This window comes from Hemiscyllium ocellatum, chromosome 1 (assembly GCF_020745735.1).
Source record: "Hemiscyllium ocellatum isolate sHemOce1 chromosome 1, sHemOce1.pat.X.cur, whole genome shotgun sequence".
In the NCBI taxonomy this organism is placed as follows: domain Eukaryota; kingdom Metazoa; phylum Chordata; class Chondrichthyes; order Orectolobiformes; family Hemiscylliidae; genus Hemiscyllium; species Hemiscyllium ocellatum.
Genome location: NC_083401.1, coordinates 43,775,636 through 43,793,117, shown reverse-complemented (window position 1 = coordinate 43,793,117; position 17,482 = coordinate 43,775,636). Strand labels below are relative to the sequence as shown.

Below are 17,482 nucleotides of genomic sequence, written 5' to 3'. Positions count from 1 at the left end.
TGATCATCTCTGAAATATAGGAACTTTTAAGACTTGAAAATGCATGCCACCTTCCAGTACCCATCTAAGCCACATACATTTCCAAGTGAGAATGATATCGTCATCCCTTCACTGGCACTGGGTCAAAAGGCTGCAACTCCCTTCCTAATAGCACTGTAGGTGTCCCTGCGAATCAATGATTGTGGCAGTTCAAGGAAGCAGCTCACCATTACATTCTCCAATGCAATTTGGGATAAGAATTGGGCCTTTAGTTTCTGCCGTGATTTCAGAGCGCTGAAAACTGACCTAACAAACATTTCTGCCTCTTTGAATTCAAGGCATTGGATGACAGACTAGTGAAATATCAAAACATATTATGAAGAAGCAAGTTACCTGTAAATGAATGCTGTCACAATAAGATACACAAAATAACCAGTCCGTTTTCATTTCTTTACTAATAGGAGCTAACCACGCCAATAATAAATAGTCTAAAATGTTTATCACTGGAGCTTCCACTGTCTAAAACATTTCCAAGGGGCTGATCTGCCATGAAAAAGTGAACAATGTGTCAAAGGTTACTTTTAAAAGCTGATTTTTAATAAAAATTCAGAGTATAATAATTGTAGGATGATGAACAGGAGTGGGTAGAATTTACAATAGTTTTATTCTCAAATTTATCCAAATAGGGATTGCAAAGTTATATTGATGATATGAATAAAAATAGTCAAATAGAAATGAAGCTTCTTTACCAGTGATTTTTCCATTGGCCTCCATTGGCGGTTGCCAGCTAATGATGACAGCTCGAGGCTTTCCTTCTCTGGAAATCACAGTCAAGTCCTTTGGGGCTGAAGTGGGAGCTATTACCCAAGTAGAGAGCAGAGAGGAGGAAAGAGAAAGCAATGGTGAGTGACCTGTGGCTTCCTGCTACTGAAAGTTTATAACGCTACAAGCAAGACGTGAAAATGAATCTTCATTCTCTGCAAGTCACTTTAATTTTGAATCAGAAACAATAGTCACCAAGCTCTTTAAACCTGACACGTAAAAGTTGAGTTTTCATTGCAGGAGAGTTGCGTATTATGGGAGTCACAGAGGCAAGCCTGGAATAAAGGCATAGCCTGCTAGGTGACCACAGGACTGCAACATATAAGAACTAAAGAAGGCCATTCAGCCCATCAGGTCTGACCCACCATTCGCTGATATCATTGCTGATCTGATAGACGTCAACTCCATTTTCCTGCCTTTCCCCTAAAACTCTTACTTCTCTTATTAGTTAAAAGTCTGTCCAACTTGACTTTGAATATATTGGATAATCCAGCCTGTGGTAAATAATTCTGCAGATTCACAACCCTTAGAGAAGAAGGTCCTCCTCATCTCTCTTAAATATTCAACTCCTTATTCTGAAGTTATATCCCTTGCTCATAGAGTCTCCCACAAGGTCAAAGACCTTTCCACATCCATCCTGCCAAGTTGTCTCAGAATCTTGTATGTTTCAATAAAGATATATCTTATTCTTTGAAATTCCATGAGTTCGTAGTAATAGCAAAGTAGTTGCCAAATTCCCAGAAGATCTTAGGGCTGCTTCCTCATTAGAGAGACAAATCTTTCTAAGAGAGATGGTTAAACTGAGGGCCACCATGCCTCAAGTGAGAGGTGAGGTCAAAAGGCAGGATTTTCATGATAACCTCTGTCAGTGTGGGAATTGAACCCATGCCATGAGTGTCAGTCTACATCACAAACAAGCTAAGTAAAGGCCCAACTTAGAGAACATAAGAACTAGGAGGAAGAGTAGGCGTTCGGGACCTTTGAGCCTGCTTCGCCATTCAGTAAGATCATGGCTGATCTTTTTGTGGACTCAGATCCACTTACCCGCACTCAAACCGTATCCGTTAATTCCTTTATTGTTAAAGAAAACCTACCTTAGCTTTAAAAACGTTTACTGAAGTAGCGCCCCTACTTCACTGGGAAAGGAAATCCATAGATTAACAACTCCCTGGGTGAAGAAGTTCCTTCTCAATTCAGTCCTAAATCTGCTCCCTCTAATCTTGAGGTTATGACCTCTTGTCCTCATCTCACCTGCCAGTGGAAATATCCTCTACGTCTATCTTATTTATTCCCTTCATAATTTTATATGTCTCTATAAGATACCCCCTCATTATTCTGAATTCCAATGAACATAATCCCAATCTTCTCAGTCTCTCCGTATAAGCTAACCCCCTCAACTTTGGAATCAACCTCGTGAACCTCCTATGCACCTCCTCCAGTGCCAGTACATCCTTTCTCAAGTAAGGAGACCAAATCTGCACACAGTGCTCCAGGTGTGGCCTCACCAGCACCCTGCAACATAACCTCCCTGCTTTTAAACTCAATCTCTCTACCTTTAGCAATGAAGGACAAAATTCCATTTGCCTTTCTAATTACTTGTACCTGCAGACCAACCTTCTCTGATTCATTTACAATGACACCCAGGTCCGTCCCTCTCTAGAGTAGCATGCTGCAACTTTTTGCCATTCAAGTAATAATCCTTTTTACAGTTACTCCTACCAAAATGTATGATTTCACATTTATTAATGTTATATTTCATCTGCCAGACCTTTGCCCACTCACTCAATGTCTGAATTTTCTCTGCATAGTTTCACAGTCCTCTGCACACTTTGCTCAGCCACTCATCTTAGTGTCATCTGCAAACTTTGACACACTACATGTGGTCCCCAACTCCAAATCATCTATATACATTGTAAATAATTGTGGTCCCAACACCATTCACTGAAGCACATCACTTGTTACTAATTTTCAGCCAGAAAGCACTCATTTATCCCCATCTTTTACTTCCTGTTACTCAACTAATCCTCTATCCATGCTAATACTTTACCCTTCATGCCATGCACCCTTAGCTTGTGCAGCACCTTGTCGAAGGGCCTTTTGGAATTCTAGGTACACCACATTCACTGGGTCCCCATTGTCCAAATTGCTTGTAATGTCTTCATAGAATTCCAAAAGAGTTGTCAAGCATGACCTGTCCTTAATGAACCCATTTTGTGTCTGACCTATGGGACAATTTCTGTTGAGATGTCTCACTATTTCTTTCTTGATAATAGACTCAGGCATTTTCCCCATTAAAGATGTTAAGCTAACTGGTCTATAATTCTCGATCTTTTGTCTACCTTCCTTTTATAAAATGGCATCACATTTGCTGTTTTCCAATCTGCTGGGACTACCCCAGAGTTATCCAACCTTATTCAATCTCTCCTCTGAAGGCAGGTCACCCAGATTTGGTAGAAGCCTGGTGAACCTTTTCTGGATAGCCTCCAATATCAGTATTTCTTTCCTGAGTTAAGGGGCCCAAAACTAATCACAGTATTCCAGCTGTGGTCTGACTAGTTCTTTGTAGTTGTGGCAAGCTCTCCTAACATTATAGCTGAAAATGTGTTGCTGGAAATGCGCAGCAGATCAGGCAGCATCCAAGGAACAGGAGAATCAACGTTTCGGGCATAAGCTCTTCTTTAGGAATGAGGAAAGTGTGTCCAGTAGGCTGAGATATCTTAGCCTGCTGGACACACTTTCCTCATTCCTGAAGAAGAGCTTATGCCCAAAACGTTGATTCTCCTGTTCCTTGGATGCTGCCTGACCTGCTGCGCATTTCGAGCAACACATTTTCAGCTCTGATCTCCAGCATCTGCAGTCCTCACTTTCTCCTCTCCTAACATTATACTCTATTCCTTTGAATTAAAGGTCAACATTTCATTTTCCTTCCCTATTAACCATTTAACCTGGATGTCAATTTTTTGTGATTCATGGACAAGGACTCCCAAATCCTTCTGTTCTGTAGCTTTCCGCAGTCCTTCACCATTAAAATAATATTCAACACCTCTATTCTTCCTGCCAGTGCACAACCTCACATTTTTTTCCACATTATATATCAACTATCAAGTTTTTGACAGCTTTCCTCAAACTGTCTAAATTCCTCTTCAAATTCATTATGTCACCCTGACCATCTGCAGATTGGCAGTAGTAAGTCCACTTTCTCAACTAAGGCATTAATATATATTATAAATAACTGTGGCCCCAGCATTGATTATGTGGCAAACAATTAGTTACAGGTTTCAATCTTGAAAATGTCCCCCTTATCCTAACTCTCTATTCTCTATCAATTCCTGATGAAGGGCTTATGCTCGAAACGTCGAATTCTCTATTCCTGAGATGCTGCCTAACCTGCTGTGCTTTGACCAGCAACACATTTGCAGCTGTGATCTCCAGCATCTGCAGACCTCATTTTTTATTCTCTATCAGATAGCTAATCTTCTATTCATGCTAATATATCTTCTTTATTATGTTATGCATTTCTAAATGCTCTGCTTATACATCCTGTATAACAGACTCTAACATTTTCCCAATAGAAGAAGTTAAGCGAACTGGTCTATAATTACCTGGTTTATCTCCTTCCTTTTCATACAAATATTTTAGACTGGCAATTTTCCAATCCTCTGGGACTTTGACAGATTCCTGAAAGATTACTACCAATGCACCCACTACCTCTTACATTAGATTCCACAGTGTTGAAACAGGCCCTTCAGCCCAACCAGTCCACACCGACCCTCCGAACAGTAACCCACCCAGACCCATTTCCCTCTAATTAATGCACCTGACACAATGGCCAGTTCAACATGGCCAATTCACCTGACCTGCACATCTTTGGACTGTGGGAGGAAACCGGACCACCTGACGGAAACCCACGCAGACACAGGGAGAATGTGCAAACTCCACACAGACAGTCACTCGAGGCTGGAATCGAACTGGGACCCCGTTGCTGTAAGGCAGCAGTGCTAACCACTGAGCCACTGTGCTGTAGCTACTTCCTTTAATATCCGAGGACATATCCCATCAAGTCCAGGAGACCTACCAGCCTTTAGCCCCATTGGTTTCCTGAGCACTTTTTCTCTAGAGATAGACATTATATATGTTTCGTCCCTTCCTTTGGTCCTTTGATTATTTCATGATTTCGGAATGCTAATAATGTCATTTACTGTGAAGCAAAGTATTTACTCAACTCCTCTTCCATTTTCTGGTTCTCCATTATTTCCCAGACTCATTCGTTGATATATCTATGTTCACTTTGGCTTCACACACTCCCCATATCCGATTCCATGAATCCTCCTTCATGGCTTCTCAGCTACAAATCTGTATCCCTGTACCCACACTCAGGGCTCTCACACACTTCATGCTAACTTATGACATGGTATCCAAACAACATGGCTCTTTAATGCCCATATGCAAGCTCATGCCATCCCATGCCACTCACCCACTACCCTTAGTCCATATACCAAGCATGCCAATATATTCATTATCCACCATTGGCAGACCCATGCTGAGATGAGACAAATTTCCATTGACAAATTAATTAAAAATCTACTCAATACATTTATTCTCCTGAATTCATTATAATTTCCAGCATTTGAATCTAACTTCAAATAGTTTACAACCACTTGGGGCTATCAGCCAAACTCTATGATCTTGAAGAGTTGTGAAATCAATCGTGCAGCACAGTAATGATTACAATCAGGCTTGTGTCAGCAGATGTAGTGAAATAGTGAGCACCATTTTGTTTAAACACTGCACACTAATTTCTTCAAATTTTAAAGTTTGACATTTTTCTTTGACATCATTATTAATATCATCGCTGATTGTTCCAATGAATTTACTCACTTCTTAAAAAAACATTCATTTTGACTTTTCACAGTTGGGAAGGGCACCCTAATTCCCCAAAAGACACATTGTCTCTCCTAAAGGAACAGGTTCCCACACTATATCCAAAAGCACCTATACTTCTCCAAAAGGGTATTCTATCTCTTCAAACAATTCTGGCAGCATTAGATTTCTGGCTACCAGGTCAAAACTGCACAAGCCACAAGGATCGGTGCTGGTCCCTCTACTTTTTGTCATTTACATAAATGATTTGGATGCGAGCATAAGAGGTACAGTTAGTAAGTTTGCAGATGACACCAAAATTGGAGGTGTAATGGACAGTGAAGAGGGTTACCTCAGATTACAACAGGGTCTTGACCAGGTGGGCCAACGGACTGAGAAGTGGCAGATGGAGTTTAATTCAGATAAATGCGAGGTGCTGCATTTTAGGAAAGCAAATCTTAGCAGGACTTATACACTTAATGGTAAGGTCCTAGGGAGTGTTACTGAACAAAGAGACCCAGGGGTACAGGTTCATAGCTCCTTGAAAGTGGAGTCGCAGGTAGATAGGATAGTGAAGAAGGCGTATGGTATGCTTTCCTTTATTGGTCAGAATATTGAGTACAGGAGTTGGGACATCATGTTGCAGCTGTACAGGACATTGGTTAGGCCACTGTTGGAATATTGCGTGCAATTCTGGTCTCCTTCCTATCGGAAAGCTGTTGTGAAACTTGAAAGGGTTCAGAAAAGATTCACAAGGATGTTGCCAGGGTTGGAGGATCTGAGCTACAGGAAGAAGCTGAACAGGCTGGGGCTGTTTTCCCTGGAGTATCGGAGACTGAGGGATGATCTTATGGAGGTTTACAAAATTATGAGGGGCATGGATAGTCTAAATAGACAAAATCTTTTCCCTGGGGTCGGAGAGTTCAGAAATAGAGGGCATAGGCTTAGGGTGAGAAGGGAAAGATATAAAAGAGACCTAAGGGGCAACATTTTCACGCAGAGGGTGGTATGTGTATGGAATGAGCTGCCAGAGGATGTGGTGGAGGCTGGTACAGTTGCAACATTTAAGAGGCATTTGGATGGGTATATGAATAGGAAGGGTTTGGAGGGATATGGGCCGGGTGCTGGCAGGTGGGTCTAGATTGGGTTGGGATATCTGGTCGGCATGGACGGGTTGGACCGAAGGATCTATTTCCATGCTATACATCTCTATGACTCTAAGCCATGTTTAGAGTTCTCATTAGTTCAGCCTGGAATATGTGTACTTTAACATGTGTGAATTAGAACTGGGCTCTGCCCACATCAAGAGTTCTGCTGCCAATTTTAAAAGCCAAGCTAATGCTTCTCCAGCTGAATCACTGTGTATAACAGTCGTAGTCTGATGCTCCAAAGCATAGAGCTAAGCTGTAGAGGGACTGATAGTAGGCCATACAGTTGCCAAAACAAAACAAAATTCAATGAGTTTTCGCAGAGATTCTGCAAGTTTATTCAATGGGAAGCTGAGATGCAAAAACCAAGAAGGTTATAACAATAATCCCAGGTTTGGACTGAGTTACCTGTTGTAGAATTTGACTGTTTCTTAATGGTGGGCTAGCGGATGGAGGGAATTAGTTGTATAATTGACCAGGTAACTTTCCTACCACCTTTCTGCCCATGCTAACCTGTTTAGGGGAGCATGGGCAAGCTGTAACTATCTGTTGAAAGTAAGGCCCCTATTTGAATATGTTTGCCACCTGCTCTCTGTCTCCCTATCCTTTGGAATGAAAGAGTCAATCTTGTTATTTTCAACTGTAATGGGACAATCCGTAAAACTAGGAAGTTCTGGAAAAACTCGTACCAATGCGTCAACTCTCTCATTTCTTTTAAAGCCCAAGAATGAAACTGATCAGAATCAAGCAATTGTCAGCCAGCATTCCCTTTAAACTCCTTACTGGCTGTTTTGGCCTCAAATACCTGTGTGCAGCAGTGACATCTGGAATGGGATGTCAGTGCGACGGTTGGTGTGATTGCCATTCATGGGACATTGGGACAGTTGCATGCTCACAGCTTCGAGGGAACATTGGTGCTAGCCCACTTACTCTAACCCACTGCTCCAGTGAAATTAACTTCCTAGAATTCGTGCCCTTCTTTCATTTCCAGGTTTATAGCTGCTTCTGGGATATTCCTTGTATTTTCTACAGCGAAGGCTGAAGAAACATACCTGTACAATTCTTCAGCCATCTTTTTATTTTCTGTAATTAATTCTTCAGACTCAATCTTAATAAGACCATTGTTCACTTTGTTAACTCTATTTTTAAAATAGTAATAGTTTCTATAATCATCTGCTCTGAAGGAGTGAATTTTATCAGAAATATGCTATTTCCCTTTTTGTTGTGTTTCACTGAGGGGTTCGCTCCAAGAGATCTCATGAGTTTTCTCACTAGATCATTTCAAACTCACCTCATTAAATAGGTACTTCACCCCTTTGGAGCCCCATTCATCCAGTGCTAACCCAATTCTTCCATTCACCATAGGCATAATTACTTACCACTGTCAGGAAAGCCCAGATCAATGGCACTAGCACTGGTGCCATATTTAGAAGGCTATTGAGCTGCCAGTCAAGTTTTGGTGGTCTATAGTTGGCTATCTCAGCTACTGCATCCACTTCCCACCAAGGTTGATACCCTATCACTCTAACTATTGCCTGTAGCATTTTCCCTCACTTGCTCGTGCTCACACCAATGCCATTTGATAGGAAAAAGTGAGGAGTGCAGAAGCTGGAGAACAATTGAAAATGGAGTGCTGGAAAAGCACAGCAGGTTAGGCAGCATCTGAGGAGCAGGAGAATTGACGTTTTGGGCAAAAGCCATTCATCATGCCATTTGATGCTCACTGCCCCCATACCCCCACATTACTCACCCTACATGGTCTCTGTGCTGCCTACTCACTCACTCATGAGACCTCACCATTTTCCCCCAGCCCTATCAGCACTATCTCTCACTCCAGGAGAAAAATCCAGACTGGCTGTGCAGAGTGTCTAATGTTCAACCCCTCACTCTTTGCAAAGAGAGGATCTTGACCCTTACCAAGAAGTCCTAGGAACAGTCCTGCAGAGATGCTGAAACATCTCAATAACCAAGGATCATTGTCTATTTTTGTGCTACTCTCTATTGCCCTCCATTACAGCATTTATTGTTAATGTGCCACAACTTCTACTCCTTGGTCACGATGCATTCTATCTTCCTTCTCCTGCAGGTATGAGCAGGATTGTCGAGGTCTCTGTAGTCAAGGCAATGGCATTGAAACACAACCTCTTCCCTATCACTGAGGAAGAAAACATAGATGCCTCAGAGGAAGCACTGGGAAGGTTACCTCCGTACACCTCCATATTCACCTCTCCCCCACCAGCTCTGATAGTGATGCTTTGTGGGTACTTGCGGAAGAACACTGCACTGCCACATCTCCATAGCTAGTCAAGGATGAAGTGCTCCGGGTCATTGGTACTCAGACGACTACGCCCAGAGGTGAGTTTGCTTTCCTACCCAATTCATTTTGAGTGTTGTTATCATCTCTTAATTGGCTCTTATAAAAGAAGAGTGGCTTGTCACAGCTTTGGGCTGAACAAGACATGTACCAATTAGGCAGATGGACTGTAAAATCTAAAATTGCCCGTGCACTCAGTACAAATCAAGCATCTGGATTTCCCAGTTAAAGTTTGACATTTAAAAAGAAGGTCCTTCACTGTTCAGTAAGTAGATCACAAGGTTGTATGTAATGAGCTTTTGTTTTATATCCATAATGGCTTTTATTATTCACATGACCAAAAAGAACAATGCAAAACTCTTGAGCTACAAAAGTTTGAGCAGGAAATTGCACAGTCATCCAGCCAAAAAGAGACATCAAAGTATTAATTTAGACACTTTGCAATAACTCACCAGCTTCATATGTTGTAGCATGTGCAGTCATACTCCATGTGCTTGACCTCCGCCCTTTGGTTACCATGATTGAGAATTCATACATGGTGTTAGGTTTGAGACTTGTCACAGTTTGACTCAAAGCTGTTGCATCTACAGACTGCCCAACAACAAGACAGAAAGTAATGGTAAGTTGCTGACGGCAGATTGAAAAAGTAGAATGTATTGAGGGAAATTCAATTCTGTAACATTAAATGCAACTGTCCCATGAAGTAAGTATTGATTGATTAATCAAAGCAAACTATTGGCTTTAAATATTATATCAAATGGAATCATTTTATATTCACTTTTCAAATCACATTGTGATACTAATACTTTCCTTTTACACCCAGTTTGCTTTGCTAACTGATGAATTCTCCTTGAATTTTGCTCAGGAAAAAATACGTGACAAAGCCTTCTAAAATGAATAATATACAGTTTTGTTTCATTTTAATTTAATGATTTGATTAAAAATTGCTTTTGACAATGAAGCTGTCCTATATCTGTCTTCTTCCTGAATAGTCACTACAATTGGTTTAAAAATCATTGTACTGTTCTCTGTTGTAATTGTTTAATTCCCTAGCTTTCTTTCATCATGTAATTTAAAGGTTTTTAAAACTTGGCTTCACCTAATCATTATTTCTACATCTTTTATCCTTTTCTTTTCAACTCTGGTGATGTATGCACCCTGGGGCTTTGTTGCTTAAGGGTTTACTTAATAATGGTAATTATATATACTGAAAATTTAAAAGCATTATTCACTATTCAGGATATTTGACAATCTTACTAATGCTTGTCAATAATTAACCTATTCAACTTGAAAGACAAAATGATTTTTAGGATCATGAAGGTAATTCTTGTTCCAGAAGGTATTTTTTTTATGATTGTTTTGTACTGGATTGCTGAATTTTAGTTCAGCTGCATGCATTCTGATCCAAATGTTGAGTCGAGTAGACCCAAAGCCAGTTACGCTCAGCACCATCAAACTTAACGAAAGATCTTGAACACAGGTTTAGCCCCCTTTATGTATTCAAGACCCTGATTTAGGCAAATGGCAGAACTCTTGAGTATTGCATCTCCTGAAATGGAGTCAACTGTGTTTAGGATGCAATAGGCTGACCATAAGTTTGAGGATCTGATAGGCTGGACTGTAATCATTCAAATCTGAATTTTATTTTAACTGAGGGCCTTCTGTTACTGTTTGGACTCTAACCTTCCAGTCCATGCCGTTTCTGCATTAAATGCTCCAGGGTCTGTACCTGTCTGGAATGTAACATTTCAACAACTCAAAGGGCACAACGACAAGGAATAGAGATGTACAGCCCCCTTTTATTTGGTTGGGCTGTAACAGCAGGCACAACTACTGTCAGTTTCAAGTCTCCAAAGGAGTTTCTTGTGATGACAAATTGTGGATGGTCATCTAACATTAACAGGGACTGCAAGCATATGAATGAACATGCAAATTAAAAACAAAGTTTAAAATCACACAATGCCAGGTTATAGTCCAACAGGTTTATTTGGAAGCACTAGCTTTTGGAGCACTGCTCTTTTACCAGATGGCTATGAAGGAACAGTGCTCCAAAAACCTGTTAGACTATAACCTGAAGTTGTGTGATTTTTAACTATGTCCACCCTAGTTCAACACTGACTCCTCCAAATCAAATTGAAAGCATTTGGTGCCCTATGCCTGCTCAACCCATTCAATAAAATAGTAATTGATCTGACTGTGACCTTGATGCTACTTTTCTGTTTTACTCCCTTATACCCTTTCCTTCCTTGTCAATCAAGAACCTATCTGCCTCTGCCCTGAGGAACTTCAATGACATGGCCTCCACCAGTCTCTGGAGAAGAGGATTCCACAGACTTACAGCAGTCTGAGAACAAATATTTTTCCTCATCTGACTTGAATAGGAATCACCTATTTTTAAATGGTGTTCCTTAATTGTAGTCTCTTTCACAAGGAGAAACATCCCTTCAGCATCCACTCAGTTAGGTTCCTTCAGGATCTTACATGTTTCAATAATATCATCATTCATTCTTACAAACTCTAATGGTATAGGCCCAGACTGTTTGATGTTTCCTCATTTAAACCCATTCATCCCAGGAATCAGTCAAAAGAACCTCATCTCCTTAATGGAATTAATTATTTTTCATAAATAAGGAATCTAAAACTGTACACTCATCTCCAGGGTTGGCATGGTGGCACAGTGATTACCATTGCTGCCTCACAGCGCCTAGGAACTGGGTTCGTTTCCAGCCTTGGATGACTATCTCTGGGTGCTCTGGTTTCCTCTCACAGTCCAAAATGTGCAGGCGAAGTGGATTGGCCATGCTAAATTGCCCAGTGTCCAGGGGTGAGCAGGCTAGGTGGATTAGTCATGGTAAATGTGGGGACAGGGAGGGATGTTCTTTGCAGGGTTGGTGCAGACTCGATGGGCCAAATGGTCTCCATCTGCATTGCAGGGATTCTACAAAAGGTGCAATCATACCAATATCTTGCTCCAGTTGCAGAGCACTCTGCAAGTGCAGCCAGACAACAGGGTAGCCAATTGACTTTGAAGCTAATGAAACCATTGCGTTGGTGAGTTTTACATCTCAGCACAGCTTGAAGGTGGAATACCTTGAAGGTCTATACTTTACAGTAAATAACAATACTATATGAACAATACAGTATACTAGAAATTCATTTATCATCGATTTAGCATGAAAACCTCTTCCTCTCTCCCGTTTTTTATATCGTGGAAACATATTTCAATGACTGCCTGCTGAATTAATCAATGTGAACAGAAAGTAATTCAGATTTAACTTCAAACAGTGTAAACTTCAGATTCTCCTTTAAAATCATTTTCAGAGAGGAAACATTTGATATTTTGCAAAGAAGTTTGAAATGTAAGTTACCTTGTACTTGGCATTGGCAGAATAGCTTGTCCTCCATCGAACCGTATAAAAACGTCCATCTGTTGTCAACTTCTGGTTTTTAGGCACAGAATTATCTGCCCAGCTGACTCTGACAGAGTCGTGGCTGACTGCAACTGCTTGCACACCTACAGGTGGTAACATGGGGGTGGAGGCATCTGGGATCGAGGTAGGAAGATCACCAAACAAATGAAACAAATCAACATCTAAAGGGTCAACAGGGTCTGGGTCATGGCAGCAAACAAATCATGCATCGAAACATGGAGCAGAAAAGGAAGGAAAACAGCAGCAATAATCCAAGAAGAGAGAAATGCATAAAAATGATGTGAAATGATATGAGAAAAATTATAAAAAGAATCAGGTTAATTTAGTCAGGAAAGTCAACTTATACAGGGATAAGCAAGCATATGACTAAAAACATCCCTTTAAGATGTTAAAGGGGGTAACCTCCCAGTAACTTAAACTAAAAATTGTTGTATGTTTGAATTTCTCGGCATAACTAAGTTATCTCCGTGTGTGGTGCACAACATCACACTTGGCAGAATACTTGGTATGTTTATAAATTTTTCACAATAGGATTAGGAAACAGGGGGTCCCTGACAGGGATAAGAAGTGTGACAGCTTGGAGGGAGAACCAAACTGTTATGTTTCTGTTTGAATATTAACAAATGTAATAAACCAGTTGGATTTTGGTTCACACCTTTAATTCTCCATGCAGTGAGTTTCTGAACTTGGCCACAGGAATAGAGAGGAAAGGTTTCTTCTTAGAAAGTAAAAAAAAAGGGCACAAAGTGAAGGAAAACCTGTGCCATGATACTGTATGTTCAAGAATGCAGAAAATCCTCGAGCATTGTCAATCCATTATGTCATGTGTGATTTTCCCAGGGTGGGTTTTGTGATGTCTCAGCATTATACATTGTTCCCAGATTCAGTTGGCCATTTAAGTGATTCACTGGCTTAGTTCCCATTATGATAACCCTGCTATATTGATCCCTGAGTGTACAGAACAGATCAGCTAAGAATAGGTCTGCACTTGATGCATTTAATTTCAGCAGTCAAGGTATCTATTTGAAGAGTTCAGATACCCTTGTGAATATGGTCCCAGGAAGCCTATGGAACCAGGGGTGTGGTGGTGAGGTTTTCTTTAGGAGTGCAACTTCTATATGCAATTAGGGAAAGAGGTGTCAGTATTCTCTGAAATTGGTGATAATGGATAAGATTGTACATAAAACTGTTAAACTCTGTGGAACTGTCAAACCTGTCAAAAAACTGACAAGCTTGTCAAACTTATCTAAAAGTGACAAAGCTGTTAAAGAGATCAAGATTTCCAAAAATGAATTTTTAAGAATGCCCTCCAAGTACTTCTTATTCCTGACAGAAGCCCTGTTTTCTTTTTTCTCATTAGAGTGAAGCCTTAAAAGTAGAACTTTTAAAGTGACACATTTTCTTTTCTCCTGTGTCCAGAGGTGCTGATGGACACTAAATGAGTCAGCACGGTAGTTGAAGGGGGAAAGGGTGATGATTGGTTTGGGGTGTGAATTAAGTTGGCATATTGGGTGTGAACAGCTATTAGACAGTTTGTTAGAAGAACATAAGTCGAATCAGGAGTATGAGAGTGGTATAGGGTGGACTGGGCCATGGCAGCTGGATAGCAGGGCAGAAGGGTAACAGGGGCCAGGGCATTAGGTGGTATAGGCTGCATGAATGGGGCATGAGCAACATGTTTAAAGTGAAGGAAATGTGAGGGATGCAGACTGGCGGAAGGTTTTATGTTTTATTCTTTTGTTTTAATTTTTCGACGTGGCGATGAATCCCCAAACCATGTTTTCTACCAATCCAGCTCACAACCCAGTAGTCTTCTCAACAATTCCTGAGTCACCTGTAGTGACTTGCATTGCATCCTGGCCCCCACTGAGCATGCTCCACCATTCAATAAAGTCATAGCTTGTTTGATTGTAACTTTAACTTCACCTTCCTGCATGTCCCATTATGTTCAAATTCCTTGACAATCAAAAATCTGCCAAAATGATCTTTGCATACATTTAATATCCGAAACTTCACTACACTCAGTGAAAGTGAATTGCAAAGACTAATAACCCCAAAATATTGCCTATTGCCTTGAGTAGAACTGTGGTACTTCTTAGTAAAGACTGAAAGTTCACATATTTAAATAATTGCTCTGATTAGACTGGATGATTGATATACTTTCAATATAATTTGGGTAATATTCAGACTTTTGGATTTTGATATGTGTTTTTCTGTACGTCTGAAAGAATTAACAATTTACTTATCAGAGGTTCTGTAGCCATGATGACTTTTTTAACCAGTGTAAGGTTAGTTTTCAGACTAAATGTGTTTTGATTTACTTAAGGAGGGTTTACACTGTAGCAAGGTCAACAAATGTACCTCAAGGTTTCTGTTAGAAATTTATCAGCTTGTTTTTATTTTGAAGTTTGCGGAAGCACTTGTAGTTTAGAGAAAGACAGATATTTTCAGTTTCGGGCAGCCTGCAGAAGAATCTGTATATTAAGTTGCTCCTGAGAGAGGGAGAAGATAGTTTGTTTTCTTAACATGAGATTATCTTAGAGTAAGGAGTTCGTATTCGGTCAAGACTGGAAGTATTTGGATAAATCCTTGATGAGATTATTTGAAGCTGGGGACATTTAAGCTTAAGAAAATGATTTTCCAGGCTGGAATTTGAAGTCAAATTAAATCTATCAAGGTGTTAGAGAAACGGATTTATGGATCCCTTTATTATACAAGGGATGCATTCATGTATCAGAGAAGGTTGTCTTGGTATGTGAAAAGCAGTGTTTTGGTGGATGAATGGTATTATATTTCCCTGCGTGTTTCAACACTTTTCTTCGCATTATAAGGAAATGGCCTGGATTATTCTATATTATCTTCATTCCTTTTGCTTAATAGACTTCTATTTTATACTTAAAAACAAACCTGCAATATTGTATGTTTATGTTTCAGTAAGGCACCACCAACCAAAACATAAAATGATCTATCAAGCCCTACTTGCAATCTGACTTGTTCAATAATAACATTGTTTGGGGTCATAACATTATAGAAAACTTGATTTATGTCCCCATTATGCCATTGAAGGGGAACGAACCCCGATTTTTTTTGTTCCTCTTTTCAATCTAGATATTAGGTTGTAAGTTTGAATGCAAGGCCTCTAGGAGTTCCTGTGCGTATCTTTGTTTAGCCTGCCCAGGACAGATGTATTGTCCCACTCAAACTGGTGTTTCTTGTTGTCTGTGTGTAAGGATACTAGTGATAGTTGGTTGAGTCTTTTGATGGCTAGTTGGTACTTGTATATCCTGGTGGCTAGTTTCCTGCAAAATATCCTGCAAGGACTGCAACAAACATTGCATTGGACAGACAGGCAGGAAACTACACAAATACCAATTAGTCATCAAAAGGCATGAGCAACTATCTTACAGACAGACCATGAGGGACACCAGTTCAACTGGGTCACTACATCCATCCTGGGTCAGGCTAAACAAGACACACATGGGAATTCCTAGAGGCCTGGCATTCAAATCAGAACTCCATTATCATATGTATCAATTTGGACCCCATTTACCAACCTGTCATAAAAAGAACTGTAAGCAATATCACCCACCACAACAAATCAAGACACATAAATAAAAAGTGGGACAGTACATCAGTGCTTCAATGGAGGCTCACTGATGATGTTACCTAGCATGGTGACAAAACATCTGAGAACAAATCTTCCAGCTCAGCGAGCAAACTTACAACCTGAACCACACCCTGAGCTACAAATCTTCACAAAAATTGCAATCTAGATATTAAATTAGAGGTGGCTTAAAATAACTTCAAATAATTTTGGGAATAATAAACTAAACCACTCAACAAGTTTTCTAATATTATATTAAGAACATTATGAAGTGTTATGCAATCTTCGATTGACACTGAAAACAGAATGCAGGTGACAGACATCTAGCCCCAAACAAATCTAAAAACACAGCAATTGTCTGCATTGTCTTAAACATCTTGAGTTGAACCTCAGGCAATTGTTTGAGCCAAACCAAAATAACCAAAAAACTGTAGTTGTTGGAAATCAGAAACAAAAACAAAAACAAAGATTCTTTGAGCCTGACTGATTTGAATATTTGCAATTCAAACAATTTAGCTGAGATCTGAAATATTCAGCCTGGGTAGTCTGTACCATTTTCAATGTACAAAAATATGTCAGAAAGCGTGAATCATGTGCAGTGAACTATAGTAAAATAGCATTACACGAGAGTAATTACCAGCCATGTTTGCTGTCTCAGGTTTGACAAATGTATACTCTTACCAACGCTCCCAGGATGACAATTTAACTCTGAAAAAGATTTAAGATCAGCTTTTCCTTTTCATCCAAAATCTCATTCCCACTAGAGGAAGACTTGTTAAAGTGAGGCCCAAAGGTCTCAAGATCAATTTTGCCCTTAATTCTGCACATTGTGCTTTAGACAAAGTCTGACATAAAGTCACAGTCGAACAGTGCCTTAATTAACTCTTAGAAAGTTGTTTGTATCTCCTGTGAGGGTTGCTACTAGTTCTGCCCATAGCTGAAAAGACATCAAGGGAACAGCGTAAGCTTATGAAGAAACCACATAATTGAAATCTACAGTTTCATCCTCAAAGCTTAAGGGAGGTAAATGAGAGAACCAGGAAATTATAGATCTATTAGTCTAACATATGTTATGGGGATGTTATTGGGATCTATAAGTGACTGAGCACTTCGAGAAATTTGAACTGTTTAGAGACAGCAAACTTGGATCTGTAAAGGTCCAGTTACCTCTAAAAATCCTGATTGAATTTTTCAGGAACTAAAGTAGTTGCTATGGGATATTTACATAAGTAGTATGTATGGACCTTGAGCAGACATTTGATAAGATTTCACAAAAGAGACTATTAACTAAAATTGAAACTTGTGACAACATAGACAAACATTA

At 40.0% G+C, this 17,482-nt stretch overlaps 1 protein-coding gene across 1 annotated transcript in view; it reads right to left on the bottom strand.

Annotated features, from left to right (window-relative positions):
- dcc (DCC netrin 1 receptor) overlaps positions 1-17,482 on the bottom strand; it is a 990,886-nt gene that overhangs the window by 124,314 nt on the left and 849,090 nt on the right. Inside the window, exons 17-19 of the mRNA XM_060825544.1 lie at positions 12,492-12,733; positions 9,576-9,714; positions 729-836 (exon numbers count right to left, since the gene is read on the bottom strand). Coding sequence (XP_060681527.1) covers positions 729-836; positions 9,576-9,714; positions 12,492-12,733 — 489 coding nt within the window. The remainder of the gene's footprint in view (positions 1-728; positions 837-9,575; positions 9,715-12,491; positions 12,734-17,482) is intronic.